Below are 27,357 nucleotides of genomic sequence, written 5' to 3' on the forward strand. Positions count from 1 at the left end.
AAAGGTGCACTGTGGAGGTTTTGCAGTTTCAATAATGTTACTTATTTTTTAATCTCTGGAACTCAAACCATTTTCTGATGCCCCCAGAAAAACATATATTTAAATTATTAAGTTAATATCATAGAAGTGTGACGTTGTCATCTGGTCAGGGGCCCTAAAATATATTGTGAAAGAAACAAAGACAATGTGTTTTAATTTTGTAAATAAATATTTCCCCTCTTGGCCGACTGTGTGCATGCAGTTCATCATCATTTCGTGCGGATTTATCTTCATAAATATTCAGAATCATTCGTGTTTTCTCAGACCACCACCTCCTCTGACGCCTGCGTCTTTCTCCACCTGTCTCTGAGTTTCTGGAGAAGTTTGTACGCCGGCTCCGTGTACTGCTTGTTGGCCAGGCCGAGCACCAGCGGCACCACGGCCATGCTCCCGATGCCAGTGCAGGACAGCACGATGTGAGCGGTGGAGTTCCTCTTGGTGTCGCTGAGCAAGACGGCGACGCAGACGTGCATGTAGATGAGGTAGGGAACCCAGCAGGCGAGGAAAGTCAGCGACACGGCCACCACGCAGCGAGTGTACCGCAGGTTCAGCCTCTGCTCCTGGTACGAGGCCTGACTGCCCCGATCCACCGAGCGATGGAGGCGGCAAATGTCCTTCAGCTGGCCTCGGGTGATCCACAGGACACGGCCAGTCATGGCAGCGATGGTAAGAATAGCAGGCAGGACGAGTCCATACACCTCTAAGTAGATGAAAGCGTTGGGGAATACTCGCCGGTACGAGCAGCAGGTGGTTCCATTTGTTGAACAGTTTGAAAGTAGGGTCAAATTTTGGCTACCTGCACAACAACAGCCGTTCCAATCTGGTCCTGTCCAGTTGTTCCACCCGAAAGCAGGTAGACACGCGTACAGAAGCGGAGGCACCCACACCACGAGCAACGCTAGAGGAAAGCTGCGATGCATCCACAAGTTATTGTAATGCAGGGGGGTGACAATGCAAATGTAGCGCTCATAGTGCACCATTACCAGGTTGAAGAGGAACGCCAAGAAGAGGAAGTTTGGAAATATGTGCGCCACCAAGCAGGAGCTGAAGCTCAACTCCCGGTTCAGGCCCATGAGCGGTACGAAAGGCAACGCCACACCCGTGCACATGTCCGCCACCAGCAGGCTGAGGAAGAAGTAGTTGGGCGTGTTGTGGAGCTGGCGGTTCCAGGCGATGCCCAGGATGATGACGAGGTTGGCCAGGATGATGGAGGTCGACAGCGGCACGGTGATGGCATAGATGAGCTGCTCCCTGGAGAGGCCGAAGAAGGAGTCATTGTCGTCCATCGCGGTTGGAATCTGGAGACTTGCTCACATTCGCAGCCCGGCACCACTCCCATTAAGGTGCAGCTACCCTGCAGAGAAACACCGTCATAACTGGAGTAAATGAGGAGACCCTGTCCAGAACAGGACCAGGAACTAATATCCAAAATGACCTGAGCTCTTCCAGAAGCTTATCCAGAAAAGGGCATATTGTAGGATGAAAGGATAAAGGGATAAAAAAAGATGTCCTTGTTCAACTTTGCTGAAATTGGAAAAAGATGGAGGGAGAATGGAAGAAAGGAGGAAAAGCAGAAATGAGTTCCTTTCTATTTCACTTTCTTCCTTCACACAAATTCTGGGGATCAGTTAGGTTTCGTTTTACCATTACACCCACGATTTGTTCCTGCGGCAACAGAACAATGAGAAGCAACACAACAAATAGCAAATTCTGCATGATAACATTTTAACGTGACATCTATTGCCCTTCTGTCCTTCCTGGGAGAGGGATCCCTCACTTGTTGCTCTCTCTGAGGTTTCTACATGTTTATAACCCTTTTAAAACGTTTTTTATGGCACCTTGTTAAAACCTATGAGGCAAATTGTGATTTGGGAATATGAGTTTTACAACAACATTTTGATTGATTGATTTTCTAGTAAAATCGTCAAGACAAACGACGCAGAATCCACAGAATTGGCTGAAGGAGGCAGTTTGTTGACCACTGAAACAAACCGAACCCGTTCGCCAAGAGCACATGTCAATGGACGTTCGGCTGCTGTCAATCAATAATTGATCAGCAGGGGACTCTGGGGTTACGCCGGCCTTTGTTTCTATTATAATATAGAAAGTGATATCTTGAGGCGAATTTACCCCACCTACATTTAACACATAGTTTTATGTCGATTTGCTTTATGGTTCAGCTTTATTGTGTCTCCCTTTTTAGCTCAGTGCATATCTGCCATCGAAAGAGGATTATTGTAATAACAGTGCAACAATCATTTTTAACAAAGTTTAACATCATATATGCAACTTTGAAATCAAATATTGCACCATACCAGTATGCATATATATATGTATATATTGAATATATATATATATATAAAGGAGCAAACACCGATTTACAAGCAAACAAAACTCAGTGAAAGGAATTTTATGGTACCAAAGTCCTGTTCCAGTTTCAGTGAGTATTGTCTTAAAAGAGTCTTAAAAAGGTGTAAACATGCACAGGAACATGAATCATATTTATTCTGGCTTAGTTTTGTGTTTTCTGTCGACTCTCTTTCATTAAATTAGTTTTAAAGATATTTCCGGATTTGTCTTAGAATTAGAGGAAACTGAAAAGGGATAAAATACACATGATATCATTAATAATTCTGAACTCCGAACACTATCTGTGATGTGATTTAATGAATATCAAGAAAAATATGTAATAATCTTTGGCTTTTTATGCACAAACTAGTAGTACTCTTACCTTTTGGGGATGCACAGTCCAGACATGTATCCTCTGCCAAAGGAAATTCAAGTAAAACCGAGTTTCTTATCACTCTCCTGTTAACTTTCCCCTGCATTTCATACCCACAGCCTGTGTCACCTCCACCACAAACTACAGGAGCTTCTATTATCAGTCAAAATCCCTTCGGTCCACTCAGCCCCAGCAGCCTTTCCCCACCACTGACTCCGAGAGAGACGCAGAGAGAGAAGCCAAATGTGCGGCTGTTCCTCTCAGATACTTTAAAGGGGAAGTGCATACTGGAAAGGAGGAGGAGGAAGAGGAGGAGGGGAGTTATAGACTAATGTAGGTCTGTCTTTTCCTGAGGGGGGGGGGGGGGGGGGGGGGGGGGGGGTGGTGACTGGATGAGACAGAAATGACCATTAACCCCCTCAAACTCTTACCTTCATTGGCCCCTTGCATATTTCTTGCCGCCACTGTCCAGGCCTGGAGTGCACATCCATGAATGGAAGACGACGATGGGAAGCCGTAATCGCCAGCAGCCTGAAAAAAGATAAGAACATTCCAGGTTAACGTCGGTGTTGGGCATGGCCTGTTGTTTGTCTTCACACTCTCCATCACGGCCCCCCCAGACACTTCAAGAAGGCCCCCCGATATTTATCCTCTGCAGCGGAACAAAGCCCAGTTGGAAAATCCCAACATGAAATTGACGAAATACAACGTGGACGTCTGAGAAAAATGTTGAAGGAATAAGTATTTGTTTGAATCTAACAAGAATAATCTTATTTCTCATTTAACACAATAAAAGACTAGTTCTTGAAACTTGCCCCCCCTATGGATTTTAAAGGACCCACCTTTGATGTAGTCATTTGGGTGTTATAAGTATTTTTAGTAATTAATAAGATGCTGTCAGTTTATTTAAGTGTGAGTCCCGGCCACACTTTCCCCTAAGTAGGTTAAAACATAGGCTAAGATGTATTTGGCCCCTTTATTTGGCCCTGGACCGGCCTGAACATACACTTCCAACCTGTACCTGTATATAAGAGTTGTCACACACGTCTCATATTTAAACACAGCGTTGGATGGAAGGCCGGCAGGGACCTGTTTTCTTACCCAAACACGGGACCTTCGCTGATAGCTGGGAGCCCAGATGGATGAGCTCCAGTCAGATAATGGTTTTAAACAGAGATGCACCCGAGAGGGAGACACTGAGCAGGGAGGACAGGCTGGACGTGAAACCACAACATCTTCAAACTACGCAGGAGGACAAGGAGCATGGTGGGTTTCCTGGAACACTGGCTCCCATACCACAGTAAATCAAAGATCTAATCTGGATTGTTTGTGCATAGCCTTGAAGTGGACTGTGTTGTGATTAATTAAAGGTGCACAGAGTCAAACATGGACCTCAACTGGCAAAGGAGATCAAACCTAGTGTTTGTTGATGTTATCCAGCAAGCTATCATTATTTAGAAAACTAATGTTATCAAACATTATCCAAGGAAGCTAATGTTATCCTGCATTGCCGAGTAAAGCTAATGTTCTAGTCAAGCTAACGTAATCCAATATTATCTTGTGATGCTAACATTGTATAGTGAAGCTTATATTGTATAGTCGAGCTAACGTTATCCAGTCTTTAACTTAACAAGCTAATGTTATCTTCAGATAATGCTGACGCCACTTTCTTGCTCCAGAAGATGCAGGACGTTGCCGTAATTCATTAAGGTAAGTAAATATATATTTATTTATTTTAATTAGTAGTTTATTACCTACAGATAAAGTAATAAAACTGAACTTCAACTCAATTTCAGGACATGTACATTGGACACAGAAAGTTTACCCTTCGGTAGACTATTACAGTTTGTGTTTTTTATTTTCCAAACATGCCAGGTAAAAAACCACGAGTTGTTTGGTTGAATACTGAAATGTTTTCAATCATTTTGTAAAATGATTCAAGAATTTAACTCTGTCACTTTCAGGAATTACTGCATCAAATCTTAATCATATTTCTAATATCAGTAATTGTCCTGATCTGAGCAAATATTGTACAGAAAATGTCACCATGACCCTTTTCTGAAATAGATGCTTTGTTAACAGGCTTGTCACTTTCCTCCTCTTCCTCCGCACATGTTTACCTTGGCACTAACATCTGCTGTCAGCGCGGCGGCCCGCAGAGAATACGAGCTCCAATTTAATAGATCAGACTTTAGCCCCGTCAAGGTCTAAAAGGTGATTCTCCTGTAGACTACTCCTCGCCTTTGTCTCGGCGCAGGCTGACCTTTGAGGCCAAACACGGCTGTGACGGATGAGGAGAATATCCTGCTGCCACTTGACAGGTGTTCTTTTTCCCTTGGTTGTTAGTTGACCTTCAGCCCGGCTGTAAGAAACGCTGCTGCTGAAGCTGTCGGACGATGATACATGTTTTATTGTACGTTCCTTTCATACAGGAACGATCTCCTATCAGAAATTGACTGATAGTTTTAATTGTCAGAATCAGACACAGCAGGTTCCAGAGTGATGCTTAACTGTAAATCAATTAAAAACTGAGAAGTCCTTAAAAACTAAAGTTTATCTCTATTGATATTCAGTTTTAAAGTTTTAGAATGTGAAGAATTCTAAACAGAGTTTGGTCGATTTGTTACAGTGGCAGCTCTTCTGGTTCAGGAAGCTGGGGATCATGGGTAATATCCACTGATCAGTTGTGTTTAGTGAGTGGGACGTTTGATTGATTGATAGGCTTTGTTTTTTAAAACCACCAATTGCTGGGACGTGGAGCCAAACAAAATGTATCACCACATTTAAAAAAACACAACAATCAGTGTTTTCGGTTGATTTGATCTCAAACGCCTGGATAAAAACACAGAATAGACTTAATTAGAGACTTAACAGAGACTTGTGTTTGGGTGGAGAGCTGAATTTCATCTGCTCATTACACACTATCTGACTGAACAATGCCCAACCATGTTTGTGCGTGCAAGTGCATCACTGCCTGTCTGTGTGAGTGAGTTATGCATGTGCACAAGTACACCGTCAGACGCACACAATGATTGCGTGAGCTCAGTGACCAGGTAGAAGGAAGAAGCACTTGGTGCACAGGATGCCATGTCGACAGTTGTTTTTCCTCCGTGTGACGGACAGCGGAGAGGAGAGGAACCAGCGAGTAGAAAAAAAAAAGGACAGAACAACAACGATAGAGTTAAAGGAACAGAAGAATAGAGGCTTGGGCTTTGAAACTTTTATAAAATGTGTGAGGAGGAGCTGGGAGGAGTGCAGCAGTCTGGTCAGGAAGTAGCTTCCTTCTGTTAAGGAAAGAAGTCTTAAGCTGAGGAACTCACCCCTGAACCTGAATATACATTAATACAAGTAACTGTACACAGGATGGTGACGTTTGCACTGCTGAGGTGTTTCTGAATAATTAAGAACTGTTGTGCTGCAGCCTTTATAAATACCAGGATCTAATTCATTTACAAATATTCAGATTCAAATACAGATATTTATAATTATGTTGCAAATCTACAAACACAAACGTCTGAGGTCACAGTCATCATCCTCGCTTGATTCTGCATAACCAAGATGACCCACTTGCTGTCGAGTCATTCTGCTGATAGTATTTAAAAGCTAAAGACTGAGGTCATTGTACTTTTTCCAGATAAAGCCCAAGCTGCCGTAATGAGGGAGGAACCTTCTGGGAAGAATCATGAACTCACCACTGATCACCCATTTCCAAATAAAGGTAAAGCTCATATTTACCTCTGCCAAGGAAGTGATGTTTTCTCCCCTCCACTGCTAATGATCACGTTTAATTGAAAGCTAGATTTATAAGTGTATGCGACCGAACTGGATCTTGTGAATTTAAATAATGATCAAGTTGAGTTTGTTCTCAAAGGTCCTTGGAAGGAACTTCTATATTTCTACTATATTTTTTATAGCATTTTGTCACCTTTGGGCCTCCATACTCTTTAGAAGATAATTTTGCAAAAAAGATGCACACACATATTATCCTAAGCATCTTTTGCATGTTTTCTTCAACTGTGAAACTCAATCATACCATGAGAAAATCATTGTACTTGATTTCAGCCTGGAGTCTGGCAGCAAACTAAGGCTGAGACCAGATCAGACTGTTTTCCTCAAACGGTCAAGATAAAAATAGGTTTCTGCTCGGTCGGATCCCCGGGGGGGGGGGGGTCTTTGGTGCCAGTCAGACCGACTTCGGATTCACAGAATCTCATTGAGGATCAATCCATATCAAACTTTACTACCCAGTAGACAGATATTTGTCGCTGTAGCAAGGACACAAGGACATATTATTTAATTAATGCTCTGAATTACATCTTTCGAGTAGTAAAAACTTCTTGTGAAATAGTCAAAACTGTAAAAGAAGAAAGGGAACGGAGAATTTGTTTTCCCCATCTTTTATTATACCTCTGCTGCGGTTTTGGAAAGATCTACTCCCTTAAGATTCCTGTTGTCTCCAAACCGACTCATCCCCTCTGTTCTTATCTGAATAAAGTACATATAAAACATCTGGATCACAACAGAATCAATTTGTGGTCCAAACAAGCCGAGAGGCCACTTGAATTTAAGAAGCTTTTTGGTTCATTTTCCCGGACTTTCCATGTCACCACGACCCGACAGTGACCAGTTTAGTCTCCAAGCATGAGCCAAATGGGTATAAACAGACAAAAATAGTTATGAGTATAAACTTATTCATCGGTTGCAGATGGCTTTTTAAGACATGAGTCACAAAGAACACAGGCTTTGGTTGAAAATGAATTTTATTAATTACCCAGGGGGTTATTCTTTCTGTATTTACACTTTAGTTTACATCAAAGTTTGGTGAGATAAGTCTGAGAGATGAAGACCACACACACACTCAAGAGGGAAACTCTGAGAAATGTCGTCCTGTCATTTAGCAAACAAAAAATCCAATTAAAGTAAAAATAGTCAGCAAGAAAAAACGAGTGTGTATTTCTGAAATATTTTAGAAGACAGAATATTAAGTGGGTTGTCAAAAACAGGACACTATAATGTATCACTCATTGAACTCCACTTTGTGTTAGTGTGTGTTTGTTTTTATGAGTCACACTCCAAACTTGTGTAGAAGAGATCGACTGACCATAACTTCCTTTTACGCTCAGTTACTTTAAATGGGTTAAATGAAGTACTGATGAAAAAGGGAGAGATAATCTGTTGGATGCTACAATCCCACTGCAAACACTTAGATTAAATGGTGAGACCACACATGATAATTGTTTAAAATCCTGAGGAGTGAAAAGTGAAAAATGTTCAATCCAATGTCTCGGATATTTATTTGAAAAATATCTCTCTCTTCTTCTTTTCTCGCCTCTTCCAGTTTGTTCTACCGGTCGGGTCTTTGGAGACAGAAGACTTTCGCCTGGTTGTCTCCTGAGGTGGTGACTGCGTGAGACGCTTCCCTGATGGACAGACGGACAAAGACAGTCGGGTTAAGATCAAGCATCAGGCCTGCCCAGGCCTAAACAAGGGCAGCTATTTATCTTGTGACGCGGTCGTACCTGTTGATGGCGAAGTCGAGGATTTCTGCGGTGTGGCCGTGGTACTCGGACACCATGTTGCCGGAGCGAGCGTCCCATAAGCGCAGGGCTCCGTCTAAACTGCAGGTGGAAACCACAGAAGAAGACTCTTCCCACCGCAGGTGAACGATGCCGGCCTGGAGGAAAACAAGAGGAGTTTAAGGTAACGTGTGCACTTCCAAACTAGCCACACAAGCACCCCCCCCCCCCTCTTTCTGCTGCTGGTTACCTCGTGCTGGCACCTGTGCCTCAGGACCTGGGAGGAGATGTCGTATATGGCCAGAGTCCCGTCCAGGTACGCCACCGCGATGAGAGGGAGGCTGGAAACAACAAGAGAGATGAGACTGTCAAACTCTACTTTCCACAGTCAGACGCTGGTCACTTTCCTAAACTTTACAATACTTAAGAACTCACATGTTACAGAATCCCACAGATTCGACGGATGTTTCCTCGTCTATCGATGCTTTTGGGTTTCCTCCATTCGCAGAGAATACTCCGACAACCTTCACACACACACACACACACACATCAAATTAATAATTGTACTACTTACAGAATAACAATTATTCCCTCTTTCCTGTCCAGACTGTTCTATCATGGCGTTGTCGTGACACCCACCTTGCCCGTGGCAGTGTTGATGAGCTTGGCGCAGCCGTCCACTGAACCCGTCAGCACCAGAGAACTGTCCTTGTTGCACGCCAGGCAGGTCAGCGTTCCCCGGTGTCCGTCCTGACCTGTGAAAAAGGGATGGACCAAACATGAGCCACAATAAAGAGAGGTGTGGGATGTTAGTCTAAAATCATTTGTTTACACTAAGTACTAAAAGGTAACAGGAGGTTGAAATCACACGATAGAGCTGCCAGACTCACCTTTAACCACATGGACGGCGTTGCCCTGCTTCAAATCCCACACACGTACTGTCCCGTCATTGTAACCCACAGCAGCCCGTTTACCTGAGAACAAATAAAACTAGAATTACCGCCTTTCCTGAAGTCGTCTGCCTCCGCCGAGGTCACCGGGATCTTTAATATTTGACAACTGAAATCTGATCAGTTCTTCTTTTGAGTCTCCAGCCACTAGGTGTCACCAGTGTGCAGGCAAAACAAATTTGAATAATACACATTTGAATTTGAAGTTAAAACTATTAATATAGCTTTATACATATCACATTATTCTGGGCTTGATAAATATGGCCCCAGGCTAAATTGCTTTTAATTGTACTTTTTGTACAACTACCCAGTGACTCTGCGTCTTGGTTTCTTATCCCTCACCATCAGGCAGGAATTTGCCGCAGGTGGCCTGGCACGCAGGACTCTGGAAGGTTTTACAGTCTCCCGATGGGATCTTCCACATCCACACGTTGCCGTCGCCTGTTCCCGCCAGCAGCACCGGAGCACAGGGATGCCACTCCAACCACTGAGGAGGAAGCAGGGCAGACAACTGCAAATTAACAGGTACTTTACACACGGGTTATATGCATTTTTTCTACTAGAGGCAAATGAGCAGATCTTGTAATCATCATTAGTTGTGTGCCTTGCTGACGTGCAACTCAGCAGTCGTGGTTAAGCAGGGGGAGAATGTCCTATCCCTCATTTCCACCACAGAAAACCCCCCAAAATCTCAGCTTATTTATTGGGGCATAAATTCCTTTAGCCCCAATAAAACCCCATACACAAGTGCTTACACATGCACAAACTAAAAACACACATGCTCTCTCCCAACGCTCTTTACCTCAAGATCTGAGACCTCGAAAGACCAGATCTCCTTCTTGGTTTCCACTTTCCAAACTTTGATCATGCCGCTCATGTCCCCCGTGGCCACCAGCGAGGAGTCGTGGCTGAACATGGCACACGTCACAGAGTCTCCATGCCCTGTTGGAAACAAAGAAAGGGTTCTGATTTAACTGTACTGGTGTTCTTTACTGAGCCAAGACAAGAGCAGTTCAGTTTTCTATTACTTCTCTCTATTTTGTCTCTCTCTCAGATATTTTGGGTGAAAAAATTGTCTCTGTCTTTTTTGGGAAAATAAGGATGCAACTTTCTGTGATCACTCATTTTAATGTCAGGACAGACAAAGACGTTACTAATCTCAAATTTAATCGATGGGTTGCGGCGCCATTGTATTTTTTAGGGTCAAGGCCTGGTCAGCAGACGTTTTTCTACGGCTCCAGGAGGGCGACTCAGTTTCCATATTACAGATATCTTTATTATCCCTGAGGAGCCATTAGTTGTACAGCCAGGAGTAACCATATCTGGTCAAACCACGTAATAACAAGAAATACTTCACAATGAGTCATTTAAAAGGCTAAAGGGATAAATGATTTTTTAAACGGGACGCTAGACTCATCAAGGATTGTTTGGAACATCTTTAAAATCTCGACCTTGTACAGGTGATGAGGGTCATTTAGGGTCGTGCTGTACACGCTGACAATACCCTGGCCCTGATTCTTACTTCTGAGGGCAGGTGACCGGTAGCAGCAGAGGTCAGTCTGCCATTAGCACTCACCTGTGCACTCAAACAGCACCTCTCCGTCACTCAGCCTCCACACGAAGGCCTTGTCATCCTCTCCTCCTGTCACGGCCAAGCTGTTGGTCGCAGGATCCAAGCTCACGCAGAACACCGACCCTGGGCAGAGGAAAGAGGAGATAAAATCAAACCTTCACCGGGCTCGAGTGTCCAGAGCGTAACTAACAGCACCGATCTGACACAGGCTGTTACCGGTGTGTTTGGAGAAGGTGAGCTCGCTGTCATCCTGCTCTGCCTCCATCTCGTCATCCGTCTCCCAGCCTTCGTCATCATAGTCTGCTTCTCCAGACTCCTCGAAGTCAACATCGTCCAGGTCGTCAGCCAGATCATCTAATGGAGACACAGGGAAACAGAAAGAAACCATAAGTTTAAAAAGGGGGTGATTGTAGGAGCTTTTCAACTAGAAACTCTGAAATGACCTTTTCTGACTGACTCCAGTCACTGAAAACAAATATAAACCGACACCAGCTCTGGCTGTCCCTGGTAAACATGGCTAAAGGCCTCCCGATGAGCTGCAGGGTGTGTATCTACCCACCAGGACCCGGCTCCGTCTCGTTCAGCTCGATGACTTCTATAATTTCCTCGTCTCCGTGGAGCTCGATCATACCTTCCTCCATGTGGTCCATGCCGCACGCTAACAAACACACACCCGCGCGAACCCGACTTCCGCCTCAGGTCGTAACGTGGAGGCAAAAGTTAGACTTCAGCTCGTTTACCGTCGCATGTAGTTAAATGTCAAAAATAAAAACCTCCCCGTGTTTTCTTCACATGTTGAGCTGGAGATGCCGGCGCACGGTGATGACGACACACGCATGGTCACGTGTTGAGGGTTGTTTTGCTTCGCTGTCCACAAGGTGACGGTCGCACACAGAAGAAAGTGAGAGGACGTGAGTGTTTGCTTCCACTGCTTCTTTGTCATTAATGTAAAAGTAATAAATACAAAACAATGCAATGCAATAATCGATAAATTAAGATAAGATCAAACTTTACTGCTCCACACATTCAGTTGTTGCAGGAGCAGGCAGATCAGAAAATATATTTATTTATACATTATATACACTTTTCACTGTAGTGGTTTGAATATAAATGTTTTAAAGTAAAGTGTTGTGGCACAGGATGATTGCAAAAAAGTAATTTTCTGTTAGAAAAAGCGCAAACCGTGTGAGTAGAGAGACATAAGAAAAGTACTACAAGTAAAAGTCCTGCATTGAAACTTTTCTTCAGCAAAAGAACCAAAGTATTATCATCAAAATATGCTCAAAAGTATAATGAGTTATTTTTAGAGTATTTTCTCCAGGAAGTAAAAGTCCTTGCATGGGCAGAAATGTCTCCCCATTTAAATATAATCGCCGAAACTTCCTCATTGTAATATTTTGCAATCCTTCCCTTCGCATGATAATAATCATTCTCTTCTCTCAGTGATTCTGTTTGTCTCCTTCATTCACTCCCAACACGCTCGTCTCTCTGTAGTGAGCTGAAAACTGAATCACCTCAGACATGCATGAGTCAGCATCATCATCCCGCTTCACCACTTATAGGTGTAGAGTCATGAAACTATAATTTACTCATGTGTGATTACAGGGGCTGAAAGTGAAGCCATATACATGCTGGTGATACTTTCTATTTTCATACCATTGTGCAGGTTTGTGTAGCAAATAAGGAGAGACCTTTTTTTCCCTTGTGAATTCACAATATAACCTACAGCTTGGTGATTCAAACAAATGCCAAACTGCAATTACACATAATTATATTAATCAAGCAAAAAGCACATAATCAACACCAGAATCAACCAGGATAGCTGTCAGTAGAACTCAATCAAGCTGAACTAAATTGCACACACTCATAGATATCAGTCCCCTGAATATGCCTGATATTTGTCATCTAGATCCATTAATTATTCCCTGGGAAAAGGTTGAAAACGTCAAATACTGCATCCTTCCATCAAGTTTCATGAAAATCCGTCGAGTAGTTTTTCTGTAATGCTGTTGACAAATGAAAACATAACCTCCTTGGCATGAGGTAATGAATCTCTGACCTTTGACCTCTGTGAGCTGACCGACAGGTATAGGCACAGATCTGACATCCCATGTTGTTTATGTGTATATTTATATTTACAGTATTCATATGACTGCAGTAAAACACTGGGGTGACATAAAAGCAAATCTTATTATTTGCTCCATTGCTCCATTTTTAAAATCGCTCTCCTCCCTCTCTTAACCCCACCTTCAAACACTCCCTGCATGGCCAGAGATATTTTATGAACACGCAGTTTGTCTACTTCAGGTTTTTGGGGTTGGGGTTTTATGTCTCTTGCTATATGCTGCTGGCAGGGAGCTCGCCGACTCCATGCCCAAATAAGTTTTACTGGCCGCTGAAGCCCTTCCATTTCAACCCCCCCCCCCCCCCCCAGGAAAAATGTGGAAACATCGGGTTGTACGTTATTTAGACATTTGAAATCTGCTCTGAGTGAGAGATTTATAAACTCTCCACTCGGTTCGGAGTAATGCTGGAAGAGGCTGTTGAACTTTCACGCTGGAATGGTCACAGACGCTTGATTTCATCTGTTTCTGCAGTTCATCGTTTTCTTTTCTGGCCGTTGTGCCGGCGAAAGGCCTCCAATCAGCTCCTGTTCACACGAGTCTGAAGCTCGAACATTGTCGGATTCACTCGGGCACATTAATCATGTTTTGGGACGTTTTTACTGCAGCGGGTAGCGGTTGATTTAGAAGGACGATGCTAACCCTGCTCCAAAAGCTGATATTTTCCCTTATAATTAAATTACGTTTTCAAACCAAAACATGGAAAGTAGTCGGTGTTTTCCCGAGAAAACGCCCCCGAAAACATTAAAACCCAGACGTTGGAAATTCTTTTAGGCTTATGTGTATAAATAAACTTCAGAAAATGCCCTCAACAATGAAAACAAAGACTGATAAAGATGAAGGCAGTTTTAATCTCAGTCAGGAGCGTATATTCTGTGGTCAGGAATAACATATATGTAACTGGGACCATGAGCTGCTTTGACCCTGAATAGCTTTTGATTCTCTCCATGAAATGCAATGAAACACCAATCACGGGAAGAAAAGTAAATTCTCCCCCCCCCCCCTCTGAGTTACTGAGCTTGTCTTTTTCCCTCAAGTTATCTGAAAATCTTGTTTTCCACATGATTTCACAGATTGTCAGGATTAGCAGGTTTTTGGCTGTGAACTCTCCAGAATTGAACGTCAGCAGAGCTGGCAAGTGAGTAAAGTACATTAACTCAAGTACTGCAGGTACACGATTCAATGGTTTCAAAAGGTTTACATGCTCTAATGCACTTTCCTCATATTGTCCATTGCTGCAGTTCCTATTTCAGCCTCTGTCTGAACGACCAATCGACCAATTCGCTGGCGTACCTGCCTCTTGCTACCTTTTCCAGGATTACCAACCCTATCTTTAAAGAACTATCAAATACTTCATAAAAGCAGATGTTACGTAAAAATCACCAAAATGTAAACAACTTTGCGTCAAAATCCTTTTAATCCGATTTTTGTTGTTGTTGATAAGAGTGACGCCTTTGGGCGTGTTCAGCACTGCTGGAGGTTCTCTGGCTCCGAGTGATTTACGGGACGGTTTAGTCTCACTCTTCTGGATCTGCCTATTTTTACCCAGCCTGCCCTCTGGGAGCAGCACATTGGACGGGCTTCCTCTGTGCGGTCCTCAGGACGGCAGAGAAACCAGGAGCGACCCGTCATAACAACATCGCTCGGTTTATCACTCCTGCAAGCTGCTTTACGTCTGAAAACACAGGACACACTCTGGGGCGCTGTTACTTTATAGGCACACACACACACACACTCTCTGCCTGACCAGGACATGGAGGCATTTTCATCTACTTTGTGAGTGTGTGTGTAGCACACGCACCTTTACACACACTTGCACGCACACATAAACAGTATCAGTAATAAGGCCTGGGAGCTGTTGCTGTGTGAGAGGTAATTACTCCATGCAGCTCAGCGAGGCTTTGATGGAAAGTTTTAGACTAACTGGCTCGACTGTAAGAAGCCTTGACTCTGCTTCTTGTTAACAAGAAGTCTTTACGGGTGCTTTTTGCTCTCTTTTCTCTCTTAAACACTCCGCTTTCACGGCATCCTGGAAAGATTTTATGTCTCTCTTTTAAACCCTAGCAAACTAACATCGAAGAGAAACCAAATGCACATCCATTTACGTCTTTAGGCCATAGCACAGCTGCGTAACATGCTGTCAAACGCACTGCTGGATGTGCAGAAGTGTTTTCTCTCTCTCGTTGGCTTCTTTACGACGCTGAGGTCTGCCTGCTTTGTCTGCACGCTGCGCCTGACTCATGTGGGAGCGCGCTGGGTGAGACGGCAGTTTCCCTTCTCAAACCACTAACAGCCAGTTGTGTGTGTACTGCAAGTGGTCTGGTCCACAGCCTGTGTGTGATGTGTCTGCTGTGGTACTCGGCGCAGGCCCTGCACACTCGCCTGTTGACTCTCTGGCCCCATCGCTGCTCCTCTTCCAACAAAAATGGTGTATTTTTGGAACATCATTACTCTGTGTTTTTTAGCCAGAGTCAAGTAAGGTACTCTGGTGCAGATGCTTCCAAAGGCATCATGCTCCAAGTAAGAGGACTCATAGAAACCCTCACTGGATATAAACCCAAAGTGGAAGCAGGTGACGGCGGCTCCACTGGATGCAAAATAGTTAAACTAACATAATCAGCGATTTGGCAACCCGAGTGTGATGTTCACTGAATTGCAAATGTGCTGCTCTGGGCAATATAAGCCAATCTAATCCCTGCTTTGACATCACTGCTCTGGACACACACACAAACACAGACACACACAGACACACACAGACACACACATTTTAGTGTTTTATGCATGTCCGCGTCAGCAAAAGCCCATAGACAAACAATACGGTGCAGATGTCCAAGATTAATTTGTGCTCCCTGACAGCACAAGTCAAAACTGAGCTTTTGATCAGAGTATGACACGATGAGGTTTATGCCTTTCTGAAAGAAATGAAGGGAATTGCTTACAATTTGCTTTTTATCGTCAAAGAATCATAGTTAAAACAAGTTTTTCACATCAATACGTCTGTATTAACTTTTTATCGGTTACATTTTGCTTAATTAATTATTTATTAGATTGCTATAACAATCAAAGAAACACATCATTCCAGTCTTAAACGATTCTTTTAGCCTGTTGCCTGCTTTGCTGGCGCTGCTGTAACGTCCCTGTTGCTACGTACCTTCACAGAAGCTGCAAACATGGCTGTAAAGTCATACTTGTCATATTTGCTTTCTTGTAAATCAGGTTTTCAGTGCAGGTTGGATTTCGGGTGACTTGTCATTTAATTACAGTTTTACCATTTGTGTTTTTGGACAAGGAAACATTTTAAACAGTTTATTAGTTTTGCAGGATTGGGTAGGTCCTCCCAATCTACACCAAAGTGAACCATGGAAACAACATGCTTTAATTCTTTTTTAAAGTGGTATTCCCCATTTAAATGATTTATTATTATTATTTAGGATGGCTTGGTGTAAACAGAAGGAAGTGAAAAGGAGAACTTGCCTCCTCATGTTTGTGATCATATATAAAAAGGAAGACAGTCTGCAGTCGTCCAGCTCTGAGGTTTTAGCCCCCAAGAGCTTACTCAAGCACAACAACATAAGAGATGCCTCTAAGACAGACCCGCCTTACGTAACCGATGCTCCACAGCTAATCCACAGAAATGATCAGTCTTTGTTGCTATGGATACGGCTGTCCCAAACGACTTCCCTTGTACTCCAAACGAGGATCGGCCTTGATTAATGAATGCAGGTTGTGGCGGAGCAGCACACAGCAGGGACTGAGTTAAAAATACTTTAATAAGAAATGATGACCGTGACTGAGGGAAGGTCAGGGCTCATGAAAGTAAAGTTGCTGAAGTGCCCTTAAGCAAGATGACAAGTTGCTGGTGGACCGTGACCCCCGATGTCCCCGTAGAGGAGGAGGGTCAGTGAAAAGATGGTGGATGGTTTAAGAATTGACGAATACAAATAGGGTAAATGTGATTTGAGAGGGTTTGAGAAAATCAAAGTAGAATTTCCTCCTCTGTAAACAAACGGAGTCCAAGGCCGTGTTCAGACATGAACTCTGGAACTCTGGACTTTTGGAATTTGCCTTTTACATATGAAGAATGCAGCAGGAGATTGTTCAGGTCAGACGCGTTCACAACAACAAGAAAATGTCTGGAACATTCAGGCGAGGGCATCTGAGCATCACGGCAAATGTATTGCACAACTGACTTTGCGTTCTCACATGCAGGAAAACATCCGGGCTCGTCTGAAAGCAGCTCGAATGGAGCTGACGTGGATCTTAATATGGCAGCTGTCTGCAGGAAAGTGACAGTAAATGTAAACAGTGGGTGTAATGACGTTCGTCAAATCTCTCCTCTCTCTGCTGAATGGCATCCTGGCATAAATCTGGGCAGTAATGAAGTTCAGTCATGTTTCAACTCCTCCTCCTCCTCCTCCTCGGTGCCATGGCCTGATTCATTCAGGCCCAGATTCTAATCCTCCTTAAATTTCTCTGTGAACTTCGCTGAGCCGACAGAGGGGCCTGAGGGTACAAGAGGAACCAGAGAGAGCCGAGTGGATGTGTCGTCTACCTGCGCTCGGTGAGAAATCACACTGTCTCTTCCTGCGAGTGTCGCATATATATAGGAACTGGTTAGCACACTACAGGAATCAAGTCGGCTAAACCAGGCTGCAGTTTTGCTGGAGGGTGTTTGCTGAGATGCAGAATCAAATATTAAGTCATGAAAATAGAAGCATATTGGATCAGAGAGGACAGGGGGGGGGGGGGGAGTGTCTCATGTTACACTGAGCAAGAATTGGATAAATAAGTTTCACCTTACGTTTACTGGTTATGGAAAAGGAACAATTCTTCAATAGATGTAAATGTTTAAATCATATCGATTAAAGATAATAATTATTTTGATGTTTGACTTGATTTGCACTTACACATCATTACAGCAATATGAGCTAGTTATAGCAACTCTATAACAAAATCACAAATGTACATTTCTAGCAATAGACTATTGAAGGGATGTTATTAAGCATAAAAACACAAAAACAAAAACAAAGAGACTATAAGAGACTATAACTGTACAAGTATGTAATAACGATTCCATGGTCAATAGAAATAACAAGAAAACCAAGAAAAATTGTGCACCACAGACATTTATGGTGCATTTATGAACATCTCTTATAAAGACACATCTTTACATCCACTAAGGAGGTGGTGTTTGTTTGTTATTACACAAAAACTACTTTTACCACAAAACCTGGTGAAAGGACACGGGCCATGGCTGTCCACCTTTCTTTATTTGTATTCACCCAGTCTTACTGACTATTCCAATCCATTTTATAGTGTTTTATTTCATTTTATATTATCTCTTTTCTCAACTTTTATTGTTACATTTGTGCTCTTATGTTATCTGAAGCTGTGCGACCTTCAATTTGTGTTCAGTTTTTCACTTTTCACTTGAAAACACCTTGTATCTGGGTGTTAAAAGGTGACATATAACTTTATTATTATCATTAGCTGAATTATAATGATGAAGGAATGGATGATGATTGTTTTTATTATCATGTAGGATAGAGGTAATGAAGTAGCATGAGACAACCAGGGGTTTTATTCTGAATCTCCCCCACACATTCAGACCCATGTGTCCCGCTGCAGACCAGTGGGTCGTCTCCTCTCCACCAGGCTAACCCCGCCTCTGATAGATGCAGGGGCGCTCCATGTGACGCGGAGACAGAAATCCAGTATGGCGGAGTCTGTCAGGGGATGATCTTTTTTTCCCTCCTCCTCCTCCTCCTCCTGCGCTGAGAGAGAAGAAGAAGAAAAAAAAAAACCCTCCGGAGAGCAACATGGGAGAGAAATAAGAGGCCGGCGGGACGCGTGTTGGGACGGCTGGTCTGCGTGTAGCTGAGCCGCGGGTGCGCTCGCACTCCTCCCGGGGATGAACGCGTAAAGCCGAGCCGCGCCGCTTTCGGTGATGAGATTCAAACGCAGGGATGCGACGCACAGACGCGGATTCACCAAAACAATGTCCGGCTGAAGTTTCCGCTCCGCTCCGCTCCGCTCCGCTCCCCTCCCAGCGTCCCGGTTGTTTTCTGCCCGAGCCGGAGCCGCGTCCACATGTGGTAGGAATGTTTTCACCTCCTCGGAGTGCGGGGTTCCACGCGCTTTATGGCACCGGAGCGGGCGGGAAGTGTGCAGGGCAGTAATGGGGGGGAATGGACGGGCTGAGGCGATGTTTATTATGCCGATTGTTGCTGAGCTATTTATAGAGCGCGGCCGAGCCCTGGGCTTCTATGCAGTCTGCTCGTACGCCTTACGGACGTGTTGTTGTTGTTGTGGAGGAAAGCAGTAAAACCAAGGTGCAGGCCTGCGCAAGTGTGTGTGTGTGTTTGAGTGTGTGAATGGTTCGGGATGGGCGGTGGTAATTCTCTGCATGCGTCAATCTTTCTTTTTTTTTTCATTTTTTTTTTTTGTGAATGGGGGCGTACGGGTTGTTGGAGCAACATCAAAGCCACATATTGCTGCAGATTTAAAGTGTCGATAAGCTCAGGAAAATGTTTTGCTGCAGCAAATATTAGTTTGGAAAGGTGGATTTTTGTGTTTGGAGATGTTAGTGTGAGTTTGGAGTGGAGTGCAGGGTTGGGCTAACTGAGTGTACCCACCTTTTTGTGTGACAACATAGGCTAGCAGCCATATATATATATAAATAATGATAACAACTTTATTTGTGTTGCACTTTTCGAGCCGTTACGAGGACAAATAAAAACAAGAATACAAAACATCAAAGGCAACTAGCATTTGAAATCAGAGACACTAAATGATGTAATGCAAAATCTAAAATCAATGACAACAAATACAATTTTCCATCATTACAACAAGTAACAGCAAATAAAAGGTTAACAGAAACAGTAGTAGTAGTTAAAAACTATCAAGGAAAAGCACTTTGCTAAAGGCAAGTTGGGTGTTATAGATAGACAACGGTTATTATGCTGGAAAGTAGGAACTTATTGCATGTTAATTGATGCATTTAAGGAAAAATGCAATCTTTTTATTGCTAATTTTGGTGAGATTTTCCACCACGGTTTTAACCCATTTTCCAAGTCTTAATTATTTCTTTACTTCAGGGCTTCAGGGCTTGTCTCCCCAGATCTGTCACCCTGCATCAAGCAAGCTCTTTTTAGGGACAATGGCCTAACACACACACATACACACACACACACACACACACACACACACACACACACACACACACACACACACACACGAGAATGGTGTTGCTTGAAGCCCCCCTGGAGTGTCAGCTACTCCCCGTGACACACTCGTTTGTACCCACCACCCCTCCTTTTGCCTTGATTTTCCATCACAAAGCGCAAGAGTGCGTGCACTGTGCAGTGACCGACTTTTTTGGGGGGGGGCAATTTGTCCTGGGGCTGCACTGTCTGGCCCTCTTGTCTTGAGACCCGCTCTCTCACACACACACACACACACACACACACACACACACACACACACACACACACACACACACACACACACACACACGCATGCATGCATCCATCCTGTTTCTGAGGACTTCTGAGACCTCTGCCAACACACACACACACACACACTAGGGTGTGAACATGCACATCACCCCCTCCCCTTATGCCCTCAGCACCACCCCTCCTCCACCCACCTCGCCCTCAGGCAGTTTTACCCATTCTATTTGTGGTGGTAAAGTTGACTTGATGCTCTGGGCCCGAGCCGTGATTACATCTGACACTCCTGCTCCAGGCTGGAGGAATTCAGGCTATGCTCTGAAAACAAAGAAAAGATCATTTATTTACACAAACAGCGAAAAGGACCAATCATTTACACTTCCACAAAACAAAGAAAAGAGCATTTATTCGCAGAACAAGTGCACGAATCAGAGGTTCCCATTTCCATTTATTAATAAAAAGTAATTTTAGCTTCCTTTTTCCATATTATTTCTTCATCCTGGAGCACCCCAGTCAAAAAGAAACTATGTCTGGGACAAGCAATTTATGGCCAGATTGGGTTACAGCTTGGTCCAGTTGAAGCTTTAGCTTGAACTTGAGGTCATATGGACTTTTCGATGGTGGTCTCGGATCGAGTGTTTTATTTCTAAACTCCTTGAGTGCGTTTAAAGAGGCAGTTGTCCATAATTGGCGAGAAAAAGAAGAAAAAGGCTCTTAAATAAAAAATGACGTTTGAAGTTATAGGCAATTATCAACTCAGCATATCAGGGATTTCCCTGAAGGTTTTCAGAGGTCGGAGGTGCTGACTGGGGGAGTTTGAAATTATTCAAATACAATTTTACGTTATTTAAAAAAGATTTCCACTTTGTTTTCAACTGCTCTCATTACCATATACCCATATTTGTAAAAGAGAGCAGGCTACATTTATTGTACTTGAAGCTAAAAGTCTATTCAGTAAACTTGGCTTATTACCTAATGTTAACCTTAGATTTAGTGGAGGTGTCTGTATGTAATGACAACTAACTAGCTTCACTGAATAAAGTTAATTCTTTTTTATGAATATCCATGTTTATTAGCTTGGTTCGCAGTTTTCTTAGTTGTTAAATAGGCTACATTAGTTTTATCTTCTGCCTCTCTCATACTCACACATTAGTTTTTACTCCTTTTTACTTTCATTTGGCTCAGTTTGGCTCAGTTTGGCTCCACGGATGGGGAAACCCTGCAGAAGAAATCATTTAAAGGCTGCAGTTGCTCAATTTGCATTTCAGCAATATACACAATACAGGTCTTGCCATTTAGATAATCTATGTTCTGTGTCTGTCTGGCCTCGGTTTGTGAGGCTGCTTTTTGAGTCTGGTGATTAAAACGCATATCATTTAAGTGATTAAATAATAAGTAAAGGTCTCCTATGCTAGTGAACTGAATATCTTTGTGTCTTGTCGTGTTCATATGTCAAAACAAGAACTATAAAGACATTTTTAAAGTGTTGGTAATTTGCGATGAGCAATGTCTGACATTTCATAAATTATTAATCAAGGAAATAATCCTAAATTACTCTGTTTTTTAAAGGAAAGTGGTAATGTGGTCCTTTTTATCCTCTCTGTCAGGTTGGTACTGGTGCCAGACATCCAACTGCTGCTCTGATTGGACTAACCAAATCAAAAGCCTCATGGGGATTGGATGCTGCTGCTGCTGGACGTCTGCTTCCTGTTTCCAGCCTTGAGGGATTCTCGAGGGAGCGTCCTGAGTGTTGGATCAGCCTGAACCCGTGCGCGCACACACACGCACGCACGCACACACACACACACACACACACACACACACACACACACACACACACACACACACACACACACACACACACACACACACACACACACATGCACAGACTCTCAATCCCAGACATCCACAGTTTTGGCAGAAAGCCTCTTTATTACCACCCTGTAAATCACATCTGCACCAACACACACACAAACACACACTGATCGCTTGCCGTACAGCGTGGACACCCCCCCGCCCGGTCTGTCAGTGATGACATCACACAGCCACCAAGGTAAGATCATCACTTTTACTTACTAGCAATTAAAAATCATTTAGGATAAAGTTAGAATATCACAATTTGACTCTTTTGGGGTAATTTCAAGGTTTATATGAGCATCAAGATGATTGGCTGATGATGCATCCACCTCATATTCACATTTCATCTGAAAACCTCTGAACCCACAGTAAAGGGAGGATTTTTTGCTTAATGCAGCCATTTATTCATGTTTATGGAAATTTGAAAACCATATGTGTCAGTTGGATATGTGCAGTCGATTAAAGCTGATTTAAGAACCAGCTCGTGCTCTGATATCAGTGAAGCCTTTCTGCATCCCAGGTTTAGATTCTGGGGGAAACTTTAAACGCTTGTCGTATGTTGACATCAAACTGATCCGGTACCAGTGCGTTTCATAACTTACTTTAACAGCTGTATGCCTCTAACCCTGTATGGAAGATAGCTATCCTTGCTGCATGGCCTGGCTCAGGTTAAAACCTAAATACATAGAGAGAGTGAATGCCACAGTGTTTCTAGTTTGACGGGAAAAGAACACAAATGAATAAATCCAGGAAATGCACAATAATTTCTTCCGTTAAATTGCTTGAAACTGACATTTATTCTTTATGTCGCCTTTTTACTCGTGGGACTTTCCAGGGTGAAATATTTCAAAATTTCAGACTTTTTCTGCTTGCTCTGAAAAACACTACAGGAAATCCCTTCTTCTTGAAGTGATATAGGGGAAAAGAAAATTCCAGCTTTATCTGCAACTAATCTGCTTCATAGAAATGGTATCACTACATATATTTGTGTACTTTTCTTTGCCCAAGTAGCAGAGGTATTTATGATGCTGGTATCAGTATTGGAACATCTCTATATGACAGTGTAGGAAAAACACTTTTGAGATTAGGTGACAGTAACACAGACAGTTGATCAAACTTAGTAGCATCCCCTCAGCCTCTGCACTGAAGAAACAGCAACCCATTACTGCTGCTGAAGCATACTGGGAATCTTCACTTGTGGAGTAATGAGAATTTAGCTCCTCGGAACAGTCCCATTAAGAGAGATCTCTCTGAAGCCGCCACACTAATATATATGTGAAAGTTTTGTTTAGGAACGCAGACGGATCGCTGAAACGCAATAAAACATTTTAATCTGGTTTTATCGCTGTTAATTGGCTTGATTCAATATGAATGAGCTCCAGAGGGCGAGAGAAAAAAGTCCATAACGCGCGCTCATTAAGAGACTGTGCTCTTCTCTTTGACACCTAATCAGGCTCAATTTAAAAGCTTTGGCTTGTGTTTTAGAGGCCTGATAAATAATTTGGTGAGCAGCTGGCAGATGAAAAGGTTAGGTCCGCGCTCTGGTCGGTGCGATACCTGACAGTGTCCACCGTGTTTGCTGTGTACACCTCGGAGTGTGTGCACTATAAATACCACAGCTGAGGTAACCACCGCTCCCCGAGGGAACGTGAACGAGCTGCGGCCTCAGACGGCGCCCTCAGCCCTCCAACATCTCCATCACTGACAACCCTGAGCGCCTAATATACATGTCTCTGGTGCGCCGCCGTGTCTGTAGCTCCCAGAGATGACACCTTGCCGCGGTGACAACTCACTTTCCCTGTCCCCAAGCAGGGCGAAGCGCATTATATTGTTAGATCAACCTCGGATTAGCGCGGCTCAGCAGCAGTCATCATTAGACGGCTCCTTTCTAATTCCTCCACTCGCTCACTTGTCTCTGACTGCAGAAATTAATGCCGTGCTAATCCTGAGAAATGACAGTGATATCCGCTAACATCTGCAAAGTGACATGTTAATTAGTCAGAGGTGTTCATCTTTAAATAAATGATCAAATATAGTCCAGTATAGAACGCTGATGCTTTTACACTTTCTATATGTCTTGAGCCTAGAAGTTTCTATAGTTTCTATAGATAAATATGAACAAATATTTTGTTAATATACAATCATCTTGCTCGAAAAAACATCCACAATGCTTTAAAAACATATGACTTTTAAATTGTTAAAAATAATATCAAACCAGACGTTTGAGCTCCTTTTGTGACTAATTTAGTTAAAATACAGTTCTGTCAATAATTCTGTTATTTAAATTCAAGGCTACTTGTTTGTTTCTGGGCTGGTTTTATGATTTACCTGTCATACATTCTTAAAAATATCTCAAGAATAACATTAAGCCAGACATCCTCTCTCTTAGTCCTCTCATAATTAGTTTTTGAGCTCATTTTGTGGTAAGTTTGAATAAATATTTTGTTTTTATAAAGTTCTGCCGTGTCCAAAAGGTTTTTAAAAGTCTAAATATACAGTTTTGATGTTTAAATTCAAGGCTTATTCGTTTCTGGGCTGGTGTTGTGATTTAGAAAAGTGTTAAAAATAAAATCCGACCAGTCGTGCAGACTCGCAGTCTTCCCCTAATCTGTGTCTGAGCTCATTAATCATAAGCGTTATGATTAAGCGTATCTCAAAGGCTTTGAATAGTCCTAAATATAGAGTTGTGATATCTATGTCTTGTGAATGGGTAGTTAGATGGAGTGGTTTTAACTTTTAATTTGCTAGTGTTGTGCTTCTATAAAGGAGGCGCTCAGGAAACATCCTGTAAAAAATGGTCAAAATTGAAGCCTCTAGTCCAGAGAACGTGTCCCATAATGCACCTCATTAGAAAATATCATTTATTAAACCCCCTGGAACTCACAATTGCTTTTATTTTTTTATAATTGTGTGAACTGATACCTCTGTCATTATCATATCATAATACCATTCTGTTGGAGGAAGACAAACAGTGATATTGAATCAGTGCCCAGCGCAGAACGCAGCCAAGACAGGAAACTTCATTCTCTTCTCGTCATTGGCTGCAGCAGCTGATGTAGCAGATAAACTAAGCAGCGTCTGTCAAAATATAATTTAGCCTTCTTTAATTTCCCCAACCTGCCTCCCTCCGCCTTTCATCGTAACAGTTGTACTTCCCGATTTGGGATCTCGCCCGTGTTAACTCACCTCTCGAACAAAAACAGAGAGAAAAGCTGTGATCTTTCAGCGCGAGTCCAGGAGAGACGACTCCTACCTGCAGCTGCTGTTTCTCACTGTCTCGTTTGGCTCTGTGAAGCCTGAGGAGGAGAGGATCACGGTCCTCCGAGTGCTGCCAAGTGTGGGCGTCAATTCGAGGTGTTGCTTCTCTTGTTTGAATGACAGCTCGGAGACAGCCTCGTTGGAAGTGAGAGAGATGGAAACAGGCAGCCAAGACACATTTAAAGACATGAAATGTGCAAAATTCTGGCCTTGTGGTGCCTGTCAAGCTTGTCCTGTGGGTTTTTTTTTTCTCCCACTGAAATGTTTATGGCGGGGACGTTTAGAGAAGTAAGAGGAGTTTGTTCTGTTTTGTGAAATGCTGCCATTCGATTTCTCTTTTTATAATTGTCCTTTAGAGAAATAGATGAGAGCAAATTGCATCAGGGCTGTCTGCCACCGCCACAGTTAAATTGAATTTGTTTTACATTGAGTGTAATTAGACAACACTGGCTTTGTTCTCAGGGTGAACAATGAGACTTTGAGATCACAGCTTTGTTGCATTTGCAGTGTGATCCACAGCTGCCAACTTTTTCTCCTGCACTTGCTTTGCACTTATTTCCGATCATCTACCAGCCCCTGTAAGTGAAGCCCTGAGAGTGTGTGCATGTGTGTGTGTTTGTGTGTGTGTGTTTGTGTTCACCCTCATGCAGCAGCTCTGTTTGGGAGCATGCGCGTGTGTGCCTGCGTGCCTGTGTGCCATTTTTGTAATCTGTAAATGAGCTTACCAGCGCGCATGTTTTTTATCCAGGACTTACTCATTTTCTTTATTACAGCAGCAGTGGGATTTTTAGATTAAATATCATTTACCATAAATCTCTTCCTAGAAAAGTGAAATATAAAACACTTTTTCGGGGTTTAGGTTTCCCAGAACAAAAGGGGTCAGACTATTAAGTCATTTTTTGCGGGGTTATCTGCAAAAGGAGTGTTTGCACGGGAGTGATTACTCTGTGTGCCGAGAGCTTCAGCACATTAGCCGGCGACATTAGTTTTAAACTTACGCTTAGCATAGAGCTAACGTAAGAAGCCAAAAATATGTTTTGGGAGGTCACAGTGACCTTGACCTTTGACCGTCAACCACCAAATTCTAATCAGTCAATCCTTGAGTCCAAGTGAATGTCAGCACCAAATTTAGAGACATTCCTTCAAGGCGTTCTTGAGATATCATGTTCACAATCCAGGACGAATGGATGGACGACCCGAGCACAGGAAATGTTATTGTCAAAAGCAGAAACATTTGAAGTCAATATCTTTGTCTATTTTGTGATTCATTGACTCTTTAAAGGTTTATTTCGCTCTACTTTCACAGGCCACCTCTCAGAAAAGCCTCAACTCAGTTTATCTTGTTGCCTCTTTTCCCTGATGTTGTGAGGCACCTCTGTGGTTGTGGTCACTTGCCAATAACTCTTATCAGATCCCGGTGACAGTCTTGGTTTCCCCGCGTTCCAGATGGAGAGGGAGATTACAGCAAACCATGTTTCTGTGGGTTTACATCGCATTTAGGAGAATGGGAGATCGCGAGAAGCAGAGAAAAACCCATGTGTGACGTAAAGATGGGTGAACTAAGTGTAGAAACGATGCAGATGCACGGGTCAGTTTCAACCCATCTGAAAAGCTGTGGGAGATTTCAGAGCAGCGTGCGAGACGGTGCTCTCCACCGTCGTCATCAAAAGCACTAAACAAGTGCTTATATTTTGGAGGACTGGTGTCCAGAGACCTTGAGATTATCCCACGATAAGCACTGAAGCTGTTAAAGTGTGCTATTAAGGACACTGGCTCCAAATATCTGCCTGCATTGTTTTCGGTGTAATCCCACACACCAGTTGTCAGGATCCACCAGCGTCTCATTAACAAGCATCAACTCTGTGTGT

At 43.1% G+C, this 27,357-nt stretch overlaps 3 protein-coding genes and 1 long non-coding RNA gene across 8 annotated transcripts in view; 2 read left to right on the forward strand and 2 right to left on the reverse strand.

The window, feature by feature from the left end:
* Positions 1 to 199: 199 nt before the first annotated feature.
* Positions 200 to 3,039, reverse strand: gpbar1 (G protein-coupled bile acid receptor 1). Its single transcript, XM_034608966.1, has 2 exons — positions 2,771 to 3,039; positions 200 to 1,393 (listed from the first exon to the last, which is right to left on the reverse strand). Exon 2 carries the CDS (start codon positions 1,323 to 1,325, stop codon positions 300 to 302), a length of 1,026 nt encoding a protein of 341 aa, XP_034464857.1. The 5' UTR covers positions 1,326 to 1,393; positions 2,771 to 3,039; the 3' UTR covers positions 200 to 299.
* An 821-nt stretch (positions 3,040 to 3,860) lies between these two features.
* Positions 3,861 to 6,479, forward strand: LOC117775779. The gene is made up of 3 exons (XR_004616331.1): positions 3,861 to 4,027; positions 4,444 to 4,471; positions 6,396 to 6,479. It is a non-coding gene; the product is annotated as an uncharacterized LOC117775779 (long non-coding RNA).
* Positions 6,480 to 7,503: 1,024 nt separating this feature from the next.
* aamp (angio-associated, migratory cell protein) lies at positions 7,504 to 11,670 on the reverse strand. Its single transcript, XM_034608909.1, has 11 exons — positions 11,360 to 11,670; positions 11,017 to 11,154; positions 10,804 to 10,923; positions 10,030 to 10,169; positions 9,570 to 9,714; positions 9,168 to 9,251; positions 8,917 to 9,032; positions 8,713 to 8,801; positions 8,528 to 8,618; positions 8,281 to 8,435; positions 7,504 to 8,181 (listed from the first exon to the last, which is right to left on the reverse strand). The coding sequence occupies exons 1-11, from the start codon at positions 11,448 to 11,450 to the stop codon at positions 8,106 to 8,108; spliced, it is 1,245 nt and encodes a 414-aa protein (XP_034464800.1). The 5' UTR covers positions 11,451 to 11,670; the 3' UTR covers positions 7,504 to 8,105.
* LOC117775518 (histone deacetylase 4-like) overlaps positions 9,621 to 27,357 on the forward strand; it is a 62,526-nt gene continuing 44,789 nt past the window's right edge. For 2 of the 5 annotated variants that reach the window (XM_034608799.1, XM_034608835.1), the window contains exons 1-2: positions 18,590 to 19,018; positions 21,982 to 22,427. In XM_034608799.1, coding sequence (XP_034464690.1) covers positions 22,406 to 22,427 — 22 coding nt within the window. In that variant the 5' untranslated portion in view covers positions 18,590 to 19,018; positions 21,982 to 22,405. Of the gene's footprint in view, positions 9,753 to 11,610; positions 11,712 to 13,996; positions 14,062 to 18,589; positions 19,019 to 21,981; positions 22,428 to 27,357 lie in introns of those variants that run through there. The other 3 variants (XM_034608808.1, XM_034608817.1, XM_034608826.1) reach the window with 3 other exon arrangements.

Source organism: Hippoglossus hippoglossus, chromosome 2 (genome assembly GCF_009819705.1).
Source record: "Hippoglossus hippoglossus isolate fHipHip1 chromosome 2, fHipHip1.pri, whole genome shotgun sequence".
NCBI lineage: Eukaryota > Metazoa > Chordata > Actinopteri > Pleuronectiformes > Pleuronectidae > Hippoglossus > Hippoglossus hippoglossus.